General features: G+C 46.9%; 1 protein-coding gene across 2 annotated transcripts in view; it reads left to right on the forward strand.

Moving 5' to 3' along the window:
* Positions 1-2,917: 2,917 nt before the first annotated feature.
* Positions 2,918-12,102, forward strand: part of LOC140410892 (interferon gamma receptor 1-like) — an 81,681-nt gene continuing 72,496 nt past the window's right edge. The window contains exon 1 of one of the 2 annotated variants that reach the window (XM_072499663.1): positions 2,918-3,204. In XM_072499663.1, the coding sequence (XP_072355764.1) occupies positions 3,126-3,204 (79 nt within the window). In that variant the 5' untranslated portion in view covers positions 2,918-3,125. The remainder of the gene's footprint in view (positions 3,205-12,102) is intronic. The other variant, XM_072499664.1, reaches the window with a different exon arrangement.

Here is a 12,102-nt window from a genome sequence, read left to right on the forward strand (position 1 = left end):
AGGACCATTTCTCTATCCTTAAAACGGAGGAATCTCACCACTATGGCTTTGGGAATTTCTCCTGCTCTCGGTCCTCGCGCCATCACTCGGTATGCTCCCTCCACCTCCAACGGACCCGCTGGGGCCTCCGCTCCCATTAACGAGTGCAGCATCGTGCTCACATATGCCCCGACGTCCGCTCCCTCCACACCTTCAGGAAGACCAAGAATCCTCAGGTTGTTCCTCCTTGCATTGTTCTCCAGTGCCTCCAACCTTTCCACACATAGTTTCTGATGTGCCTCATGCATCTCCGTCTTCACCACCAGGCCCTGTATGTCGTCCTCATTCTCGGCTGCCTTTGCCTTCACGACCCGAAGCTCCCGCTCCTGGGTCTTTTGTTCCTCCTTTAGCCCTTTGATCGCCTGTAGTATTGGGGCCAACAGCTCTTTCTTCATTTCCTTTTTGAGCTCTTCCACACAGCATTTCAAGAACTCTTGTTTTTCAGGGCCCCATGTTAAACTGCCACCTTCCGACGCCATCTTGGTTTTTGCTTGCCTTCCTTGCCGCTGTTCTAAAGGATCCACTGCAATCCGGCCACTTTCTCCTCCTTTTTTCATCCGTATCCAGGGGGGATTCCCTTCTGGTTTACCGCACAGTGTTTTTAGCCGTCAAAATTGCCGTTGGGGCTCCTATCAAGAGCCCAAAAGTCCGTTTCACCGGGAGCTGCCGAAACGTGCAACTCAGCTGGTCATCGCCGCACCCGGAAGTCATTTGTATCAATTATGAGCACACCACCTTACAATACAGTGTGATTGGTAACCATCAGAAACTAACACCCTCAGATAACCACCATCAATCACCCTGCACTCTACCGAGATCTGCGAACCTCTGCCACCTTCTCTTCTCTTGTGCAACTCTGCATTGTGGTTTTAGACACACATCACATCGTCCCCAGAAGGCACCAAATTAAACACACATGCTGGCCACCTCAGATTCTGGGATAAAGGTATTATTATAGAGAGGAGGGGGAGGGGGTCAGTAAAGAGCACGAGCCAGCATCTGGTGGGTGGGATAAGGGGAAGAAGGAATCAGATATTGGGGAACAATAGCAGATGCTACCCTGATCTCTTTTCAGAATGTATTACGCACTCGCGGTATGCTGCTTGGGATTCTTCACCCTGGAATGGACATGAGGATACAAACAAATAGAAGAAAGGACCCGCATCAGGAAGATCGAATTAACATACCTTAGAGAAGGAACTAATGCAGCGCCTGGATGTGGAAACCGTGATCCAGCACCATAACAAAGGGATATATTAAGGGCTCTCACCTCCAAAAGTTTTTTTTGTATTTATCTGTAATTCCTATAATATATTTTGACATCAGAGCAGTCTAATTTTGCATTATATTTATGATGTCTACAGAATGTACATAAAGGATGTGCAGATTAGGTGGATTGGCCATGCTAAAGTACCCCTTAGTATCCAAACGTGTGCAGGCTAAATGGGGTAACAGGGATAGGGCAGGTGAGTGGGCCAAGGTAGGGTGCTCTTTCAAAGGGTCATCTTTCAGTGCAGGCTTGATGGGCCAAATGACCCCCTACTGCACTGCAGGGTTTCTATGTTGGGAAGAGATTAGGATTGTTTGCCTGAGATTCTGTACTCGGCAAGTGTTGTGTGATCTGGTTCACTGGATCAAGAGAAGGGATTGTTTGCCTGAATCTTAGGCCCAATACAGAATTGGCCACTTTAAAGCCACAGTCAGAACCACAGTCACGCCTGATGGGAAGTCAAACAGCTAAGCTCAATTACACTGGACAGAGCCAGACAGCCACGGCAAGTCTGGGCTTGTCCTATAAACTGGAGATTGGAAGATCGATCCATTTAAATGGAGCTATTGTTCTGGATTGTCCAGATGAAGCCAGACTTTCTGGTACCTAGATCACTTTATATGGGGTAAGATAATGGGCAAACAATGCACCCGAGGATGGACCTCTGGGGGGAGTTCCTGGTGTTCTGCAGAGTTGCAATCGGCAACTCTATTGTGTGTTAAGACCCCTGCCCAGCTGAAGGCTGGAGAATCTTCTGGAAGGGTAGGATAATAGGATACACAGATACTCTCCCCAGCGAAGACCCGACGCAGCGGAGAAGACTCAACGGTGGACTAAAGGATGGACTGAAGCAGTGTGTGAGATCCACCTTCACAGACAAGGGCCTCGAGATGACTGAGACTCAGAGGATTGGACCCCCAGCTCAATCCACTTCATTGGCAGGGGCAGTATTAGAATCTTAGGTATATTATAGTTGGGATAATTTGGTGGGGGGGGGGGGGGGGGGATGTTTTATTGGGTTTAAAAATAAACGGGTTGAATTGTGAATCTTGTGTTTTGTCCTTTGTTCATCTTGCAAATAAGGGTAACTGGGTAAAATGTTTGATTAATAAACTGGTCGAAAGTGTCTGATAATTTACTGACATTGCGCTGTTGGTGTTGCTCCACATCATGGTCCAGCCAACTGAGATAACTGACTCTCGTGATGTGAACTGACCTACTGTTTGCTACGCATCTTAAACCAAGCTTTTGGTGACTTGCCCCAAATACCACTTTGTGCAGCAGTGTCCAATTTTGCTTAATAAGCTGCTGTGAAGTGTCTTGGGCCGTTTGATGAGATTAAACGTTGCTATCTAAACACAAAGTGTTGTTGTATTGGCCATTTCATTCGGCTATTAAATTTCTAGAACAGCTGATTAGGCAAGGAAGGTTCTGAAGAAGTCAAATTCGACTCCAAACATTACCTCTAGAGTCCCCTCTCTCTCCACAGATGCTACCAGACCTGCTGACTATTTCCAGCTCTTGCTATTTTTATTTCAGATTTCCCGCATTGGCGGTATTTTGCTTTCATTACGTAAACGATCATGACGCGGTTTGGAAAGTCCACCCACTTGCTCCGGAGTTGTCCAAGATTGGGGCAACTCCCTGTTCCGAGGGGAGTGTGTCGAAACAGTAACCTTGAGGGACGTACAGAGAGAGCGGGGCGTCGGGCAGAATGTGCTGCCGCCGGGTCTGGGCGGTCGCTGAGGCGGCCTTGGAGCGGAGCTGAGATCCATGAAGCCGCGGAGAGACTGAAGGGAGCCAACCGCTGGATAAAATGTGGCGGAGCGGAGTTCCAGTGTCGAGTTTGCTCTTCTTCCTCTGCTGCTGGGACAAGCGTGCATTCCAGGCACTGGGTAAGTGTCCCATCCCAAACACAGCCCAACAGGGTGGGGTGGGGTGAGGGACACTCATCTCTCAGCACCCCCCCCCACAAAAAACCCAAGGTTGATGGATAAAACTGAGGAGGAAAAAGTGCCAGTAGGGGATTTCCAACAACCCATTCCCAATGACATCCTGTGCCTATTAATTAAGTGGGGGAGGGATTGTATCTCGGGATTGAGGCATTAAAATCAAGTTGGGAAAATTACGAGGGAGATTTTCTGCGGGCTTCAGTTGCCTTTCATACTGAAAATCAGGCCAGGCTGCTGTTCCCCTCATGTTAGCTCCTGTCTTTGTTTGGGGCCTCTTAATCTCTACACGTCACGTACAGTAAAGTGGGCAGTCACATCCTCTTTCGGCTGGTTTGCAGATCCTTTCTCCGCCGGGTTTGCAGATCCTTTCTCCGCCGGCTGGTGGGTTTTTATTTTGCCTGTGCGAAGGTAATCTGATCTGCACAATCTCCAGAGACCATTATTTACTTTATAATCTCAACAACGCAAAGCCCTTTTAGCATTTTAACGTCTCTCTCCCCCCCCCCCCCCCCCCCCCTGTTTATTGGAACTGCGTTTCGCTTCATCGTAGATAGCTGTAAGAAAGTTACTCGTCGGGTGGGGTCAGCAATCTTGGTAACAAAAGGAGCAATGTAAAATCAAATCAAAAATAACAATATCTTGAACAGCAATGCTGCTTCCCAAATGACAATTATGATAAAAACAATAAGAAGTCTTACAACACCAGGTTAAAGTCCAACAGATTTGTTTCGATGTCACTAGCTTTCGGAGCGCTGCTCCTTCCTCAGGTGAATGACGAGGTATGTTCCAGAAACAAACATATAGACAAATTCAAAGATGCCAGACAATGCGAGCATTAGCAGGTGATTAAATCTTTACAGATCCAGAGATTGGGTAACCCCAGGTTAAAAGGTGTGAATTATGTCAAGCCAGGACAGTTGGTAGGATTTCACAGGCCAGATGGTGGGGGATGAATGTAATGCGACATGAATCCCAGGTCCCGGTTGAGGCTGCACTCGTGTGTGCGGAACTTGGCTATAAGCTTCTGCTCGGAGATTCTGCGTTGTCGCGGGTCCTGCAGGCCGCCTTGGAGAACGCTTACCCGGAGATCAGAGGCTGAATGCCCTTGACTGCTGAAGTGTTCCCCGACTGTTCGCGCGATGTCAGTTCATTCGTTGTCGCAGCGTCTGCATGGTCTCGCCAATGTACCACGCTTCGGGACATCCTTTCCTGCAGCGTATGAGGTAGACAACGTTGGCCGAGTCGCACGAGTATGTACCGCGTACCTGGTGGGTGGTGTTCTCACGTGTAATGGTGGTATCCATGTCGACGATCTGGCACGTCTTGCAGAGATTGCCATGGCAGGGTTGTGTGGTGTCGTGGTCACTGTTCTGAAGGCTGGGTAGTTTGCTGCAAACAATGGTTTGTTTGAGGTTGCGCGGTTGTATGTTTCTGGAACATACCTCATCATTCACCTGAGGAAGGAGCAGCACTCCGAAAGCTAGTGACATCGAAACAAACCTGTTGGACTTTAACCTGGTGTTGTAAGACTTCTTACTGTGCTCACCCTAGTCCAACGCCGGCATCTCCACATGATGAAAAACAAGGCCATGGAATATTACAGCAACATTTTAAAAGGATCTTTATAAAAACGTGGATAATAGAGTCAGAGTGTTAATTTTTCACCAGTGTAATGTTGATAAGAACATTAAAAAAAAAAAAAGAAACAAGCCATCGAATGACCACCAAAATCGATTTGATCGGTTGAGGTCAGGAGCTGCCCGAGCCCTTAACGAGTGGCATGCAGCTTCTGAGCTGCAATTCACAGACCCCTGTTCTCAGGACTGGCACAAATAACGATATAGGCCCAAATCTCCCAGTCTCTGGATCATTGGAGATGGGGAGTACAGTGGGAGATGCATGTCACTGATGGGCTGATTTCCATTTCCTGGGACCCTCTGTTAACATTTCTGACCCCGAGCTCAGGGTGGAGACTTGAGCCAGATACACGGGACTTACCTACAAACTTAGCCTGGAAATGCTAAGTTTAATACCTTTTTCAGAGGTTAGCCAGCATTACTCAACTGAGCACCACAAACAACAACCCCCACCCTCCCCACCAATCATCCCTCTGAAGTGGCCCGACACCCCGCCCGATCATCGGATTAGCTCCCTGATCCTGACTACCCACCTCCCCATTCACTAAATTACTCACTAGCTGAACGGCCTGAACTTTTAAATGCTTACCTGAATACAGCAACTGTCGTCATGAAAAGGGAGCGTGTCGTCCATTCTTCTGTCTCTTGTGCCCAAAGGTCTTTGTTGGGGGTGGCTGCACTGACCCAGCGATGCATTAGCTGGCATCGGAAGTTACGGCTTAAAAGTCATCAATGGTTGAGCCACAGCAGTGCACGTGGGTAACATCTACCTACTCAGCATCGACCCTGGCTGAAGATTTGGACCCTTCTATTTTGTAGTACATTGGTGGGGGTATTTGGAACTCCACTTCTTAATGGAAATAGTAAATTGAAGGGTGAGCACCAAGATATGCAATGTATTTCTTCACAAGTATTGAATGCTTTTTGAATCCAGATGAGACCGACACTGCGTTTATAGTACTAAAAGGGTGGATGAATGCAGAACCCAATTTTGCCACATGGATAGTTGTACTTTTGGCAAAATAAAAGCAAAATACTGCAGATGTTGGAAATCTGAAACAAAAACAGACTGTTGGAAAAACAGGTCCAGTAGCAACTGTAGGGAAAGAAAACCGAGTTAATGTTCCAAGTCCACATGGCTCTTCAGAGCGTAAGAGAGGGAGAGATGTGTTGTATCCTGTATGCGGACTGGAACAATTGGAACAGAGTAGAAGGTCAGTGAATAGTGGCAGCTCAGAGAGATTTCAACAAAGATGTAGCAAAACTTAAAAACCAGCTACAGATAGCCTGGTGGGGGAGGGAAGGTTTATGCGTTGGGACAGAAAATACATTTGGGATATATCAGAACAGATGTGTTGGAAGCGGAGAAACTGGGAGAATCGGATGGAGTCCTTGCAGGAAGTAGGCTCGCAGGAGCTGTAGTTGAGGTGGCTGTGGGAGTTAGTGGGCTTGTAATTAATATTGGTGGTCCGCCTGTCACTGGAAATGGAGTCAGAGAGGTCAAGGAAATAAAGGGAAATGTTGGAGATGGACCATGTGAAGGAGAGAGGGGAATGGAAATTAGAATCATCCAGGTCCAGATGACAGCATGAAAGACCACTGATACAGATATCATTGTAATGGAAAAAGAGTTGCAGGAGTGGGCTTGAGTAGGACTGGAACAAGGTGTATTCCGCATAAAGGGAGAAATTGTTCAGTGACAGAACATTTTCAGCCAGGCAGAGGATGATGAGTGGTGGTGATGTTGGTGTTGGATGGGGATTGTTCAGGGCTCTGCTCAAGGAAGAAGCAGAGAGCCCTCCGACCCTCCTGGTGGGAAATAGAGGTGTAGAGGGATTGGACGTCTGTAGTGAACAGGATGTGGTTAGGGCCAGGAAACTGGAAATTGTTGATATGACTTAGGACATCAGATGATAAGTGTAGGTGGGAGGAGACTGGACAAGGGGAGAGAGGGCAGCACGCTAGCATTGTGGACAGCACAATTGCTTCACAGCTCCAGGGTCCCAGGTTTGATTCCTGGCTTGGGTCACTGTGCGGAGTCTGCACATACTCCCCGTGTGTGCGCGGGTTTCCTCCGGGTGCTCCGGTTTCCTCCCACAGTCCAAAGATGTGCAGGTTAGATGGATTGGCCATGCTAAATTGCCCTTAGTGTTGGGTGGGGTTACTGAGTTACGGGGATAGGGTGGAGGTGTGGACCTTGGGAGGGTGCTCTTTCCAAGAGCCGGTGCAGACTCGATGGGCTGAATGGCCTCCTTCTGCACTGTAAATTCTATGAAGCCAAGATAGGAAGAAGAGTTTGGTGGTGCAGGAAAAGGCTGATAATAGTGGGTCTACCTGGGCAGTCCTGTCTGTGGATTTTGGGAAGGAGGTAGAAGCAGGCTGTGTGGAGTTCAGGGAATATGAGGTTGGAAACTGTGGAGGGAAGATCTTCAGAGGTGATGAGGTCAGTGGCAGTTCTGGAAACAATTGCTTAATGTTTGGTGGTGGGGCCATGGTCCAGGGGAGATGGGAGGAAATGTCTGAAAGTTGTAGAGGTCAATACGTCAGAAAACAACTGCAGCAGGTTTGATCACAAGGTCAGGATTGGACTTAAGAGAACAGAGTAGAGCAAATCAGCGGGAGGCAGGTTAGAGTGGGTAAGAGGTAGAGAAATTGAGATGACCAATGAGAACTGTCAGCATGACAATGAAAAGATCAAGAGCAGGTAGGAGGCAAGATTTGGCAAAAGTGGCACTGACGGCCAGGTCAAGGTTGACTAAATGGAAAGAATGCAAAATAAATTCAATATCTCTGGCTGTTTTAAGAAAATTCAAACCTGTCTATATTATTCACTTACTATGTGAGCATATATTGTAAAATATGGATATTGACTTTCTTTTTAAGAAGAATGCAATTAGTTCAGTGTTACACATTCAAAATTGTTGATAAGTCACAGGTGTGGGTGTGGTGGTACCATTTTATTCACATATACAGATTTTGGGTGCTATTCAACAGACCTGAGTCTGCAGAGCGACACATTTAGCAGGGTGGTTCTTGGTGGCTGCAGCGCCGAGAAACACCCAGCTATCCAACGACACTTGCTACTTTTTTTGGCCTTGGGGAAATTCTCTCTGCCAAGCTGCACTTCGAGAGATTGGAGAGATCCTCTCCGATCGGGGCGCCATTTTGACTGACTGTCCTGATATTCTCCATGCCCCACCCCCTCCTCATTTTGCAGGTCCCTCTCACCCCCCAACCTTGGGGAGGCCCCACCCCCCTCTACCTGGCAAGGCCCTCCAGGGCCTGACCCTTGACAGTGCCAGTCTGGCACCAGGGCAATTCCACTGACACCCTGGCAGTGTCACTGGCAGGGTGCCCTGGTGGCAATGCCAGGGTGCCACCTGCCCTGTCCCCAACCACCTGGGGGTTTCCAGTGGCCAGGGATACCCGCCCAGTTATGCCTGGTTCACATTTTTGTGACGTCTCCTAGGCAAGGCTGGTGAACCCTGGGTCCTGTGTAAATATAGCGAACATATATTTAAATAAGTCTGATGAGTCATTTAAATATGAAGATCTGGATCTCCATTTAATCTTGCAAGGCGCTAAGCATCGTGAATATTGTGCGAGGCATCCCATGAGATTAACGTCCTCGTCCCAACACCAAGTCGGACACGGCAAGGTTGCTGAATCATGCCATTTAGTTGGAAATTCATTCAATATAGTCACAATATACATTTGAGATGTAGCTGTTTAATTACTGAACAAATCTACCATCATTGAGTATCTAAAGAGTGATTTGTATTTGTTGATGATTCAGTCAAATGGATTTGCATGCATCGATGAGAATGTTTAGCGTGGCCTCAACATGGTTTATAGTAAAAACTGATTCACCTGGCATTGTAACTTGACTGGCTGGACCTTGTGATGCTGTGCAGTTTTTCAATTGTGACAATTTTTGTTTCACTAACTTGCTTCAGTATTTCCGCAACATGCCTGCCAACGTTGGTACCTTGTGTTGCCCTATTATGTATTTTCTTTAATTTCCTTTTCTTTTCATGTACTTAATGATCTGTTGAGCTGTTTGCAGAAAAATACTTTTCACTGTACCTTGGTACACGTGACAATAAACAAATCCATCCAAAACAAGAGATCTAGTGGGATCTCGCAGGACTTCGCGATCTGAATCCTGCCCATTTTGGGCGGGATCGGCAATGAATATTAGACTGAGGCAGCTAGTCTCACTTTAATATGTCCTCCCCTGATCTACTGAGACACTGGGATCTAACTTCTTTGCCTCGGGTGAGCTCCATTCAGTACTGGGCCCTACAAACGGGAATCAGACGGAATGGCACTTTGGGGGGGGGGGGGGGGGGGGGGGGATCAGAGGCCCGCAGGTGGTTGCCCTCTGGGCAGGATGGCAGGATGCTGGTGTTGGGAACTCTGACACTGCCAGCTGGCAGGGGCACAGCTAGGCTGGCAGTGCCAGTCTGGCATATTTCCTGCATCAGAGATCAGGCCTGGGGTTGCCCTGCTCATGAGGTCGGGGGGGGGGGGGGGGGGTGCAGCGAGAGATCGTGACGTCCCGATCTGCTTCTACACTGGGTGGTTCTGGCGAGCGGAGCTCCACAGTGCAGGAAACGATACTAAGTATGGCCTTGGCGGGGTGTACCCCGCTGAAGTCCCGGATTGCAACAAAGACCCATTGGATAGCATGGCCTTTCTCGGCGCTGTGAGTGCCGGGAAACACCCAGCTAAACATGGATCTTTGTTGCAATGCGGTTAGGCCACGCGCAAGGTCACTGAAGCTGAGGTTACTTAGATAGATTGCTGACTGTTCTCCTTGGAGAAAAGAGGAGATTTGATGGTGGTATTTAAAATCACAAGGGCCCCGGACAGAATAGAGACGGGAGAAACTATTTCCATTGGTGGATGGATCAAGAGCCAGAGGGCACAGATTTAAGGTTGTGTGGCAAAATGGCGGATCTTATGAACATCTTCAGCGAGCAACTCGGATCTGGAATGTACTGCCCGACAGTTATATGGAAGTCGGTTCAATTGAGGTAGCACTGTCAGAAAAGGAAGAAATGTACCAGGTGATTGCTCCTGCAGTGAGAGTACCAGCTCAGACACTCCAGGCTGAATAGGGATGGGCAACAAATGCTGGCATCCCACAGTGCGTGAAAGAATAAATTTAAAAAGGAAGTGTCCCCCTTCGGTGTTGTGACTGTTCTAAGATTCATTCTGGAGCACTTCATAGCGTTGCTGGTTGCGACATTGATTAAAGGCGGAATGTTATTTCTTTCAGTTGTCTTGCTTATTTCGAAAAGCATATTTTACAGAGATATGAACGTCGATAGAATCTTACTCCAAAGAAAATTAATTCTGAGCAACACCTGAATTGCTAAAGAATTTCTAAAGAGGCCCCATCATAGAAACATTTCCATCAGTAAAGCTGGGATTTTTGTTGTGCAATAATCTTGAGTACAAGTGAGAGGTTGTCTGTTTTCAAAGGAAAGAAAAATAAGTCAGTCAGGTTTCCACTTGTAAGACAATATTCACTTCTATTATTTCCTCACTCCACTAATCTGATTTCTTACATAGGATCCAAAGCTTTTTTTTCCCTCATTCTTCGACCAACCCCTCCAGAATCCTGATTTGCCTACAAAACCGTGTCATTCAACAGCACGTCTTGATAGAATGTTCCGACCCCCAGTGCAAAGTATGACTGCATGTTCAGCTTTAATGCAACTGATTTTATCAGTTTTCCAAGTAGTCCGGACATAGAATTACAAGAAATCTGCAGCACGGAAGGAGGCCGTTCATTCCATAGTACCTGTGCTGGCTCTTTTGAAACAGCGACTCATTTAGTCTTGCACCCCAGTTTTTCATCCGTAATCCTGCAAAATAGTCCTTTTTTTCAAGTACCTGTCCAGTGGCCAAAGTTCCTATAACAGCTGATGCCACCACCCTTTCAGATTGTGCACAGTAGGTCTTAACAACCCTCTTATGAAAAACATGTCTTCATTTCTCCTCCAGTTCTTTCACCTTTTTAAATCTATAACCTCGTGTTAATGACCCACTTGCCACAAGAAATAGAGCAATCCCCTCATAATTTTGAATACCTCTATTCACTGTATTAGGTGACACCTTCAATCCCTCTACTATAAGAAGGACAAACCCAGCTCCTCCAAATAGTTCACGTACCTGAAGTCAGTCATCCCTGCTATCATCACCCAAGATTTTGGCAGCATTTGCCAAGGTGTGTTTCCCAGAATTGAAATCATACATCACCTGTGACCTAAAATCAGAGATTTCTTGAGGTTGACTTCCTTGTTTTAGTATTCACTGTCCTTATTTTCTTAACTGCCTTGTTAAGTTATAATGGATGCCACATCAAAGTGAACTACTAATCTAGAGACACGAGTTCAAATCCCACCACAGCAGCTGAGGAATTTAAATTCAATTAATTGAATATATCAGTAATGATGAGTGTGCAATTACTAAATTATCATTAAAACCCATCTGCTTCACTCGATACAGTCTGCCTATATGTGACTCTAGCAATGTGTTTGACTCTAACCTGCCCTCTGGTTTGCTAGACCATTTCATTCCATTGATTAGAAACTTAAGTGGATCAGCCACTTAAAAATTTTGTAAGAACAGATCAGAGGTTAGGAATTCTGTAGTGAGTGACTCTTCCTGACTCCCATAACTTGACCGCAAGACAATGTCAGGAGCATAACTCACCTTAATGAGTGCAGCTCAAACAACAGTGAAGTTTGACACAATTGGCAATAGACAAACTTGACAGAATCTTGATTGGCACCCCATTCACACTGGCTCCAGCACTGGCACGTCATGACTACCATGTATACCGTCTACAAATACACTGCAACAACTTGACGAGGCTTTTTTGATAGCACCTCAAACCTGTGACCTCTTCCATTCAGCAGGAAAAAGACAGCAGTCACACAGAGACACCACCACTCCCACCTGCAGGTTCTTCTCCTCGAGTCATGCAACGTCCTGATGTTGAAATCAGTCACTGTTCTTTCATCATTGCTGTGTCATAATTCTGGAACTATCTAGTGTACCCTCACCATACAAACTGGAGTGGTTCAAGAAGGCAGCTGAACACCACCTCTCACAAGCAATTAGAGATTATATCATAGAATCCCTACAGTGCAGAAGGAGGCCATTCGGCCCATCGAGTCTGAACCTACCC

This window comes from Scyliorhinus torazame, chromosome 4, assembly GCF_047496885.1.
Source record: "Scyliorhinus torazame isolate Kashiwa2021f chromosome 4, sScyTor2.1, whole genome shotgun sequence".
In the NCBI taxonomy this organism is placed as follows: Eukaryota; Metazoa; Chordata; class Chondrichthyes; order Carcharhiniformes; family Scyliorhinidae; genus Scyliorhinus; species Scyliorhinus torazame.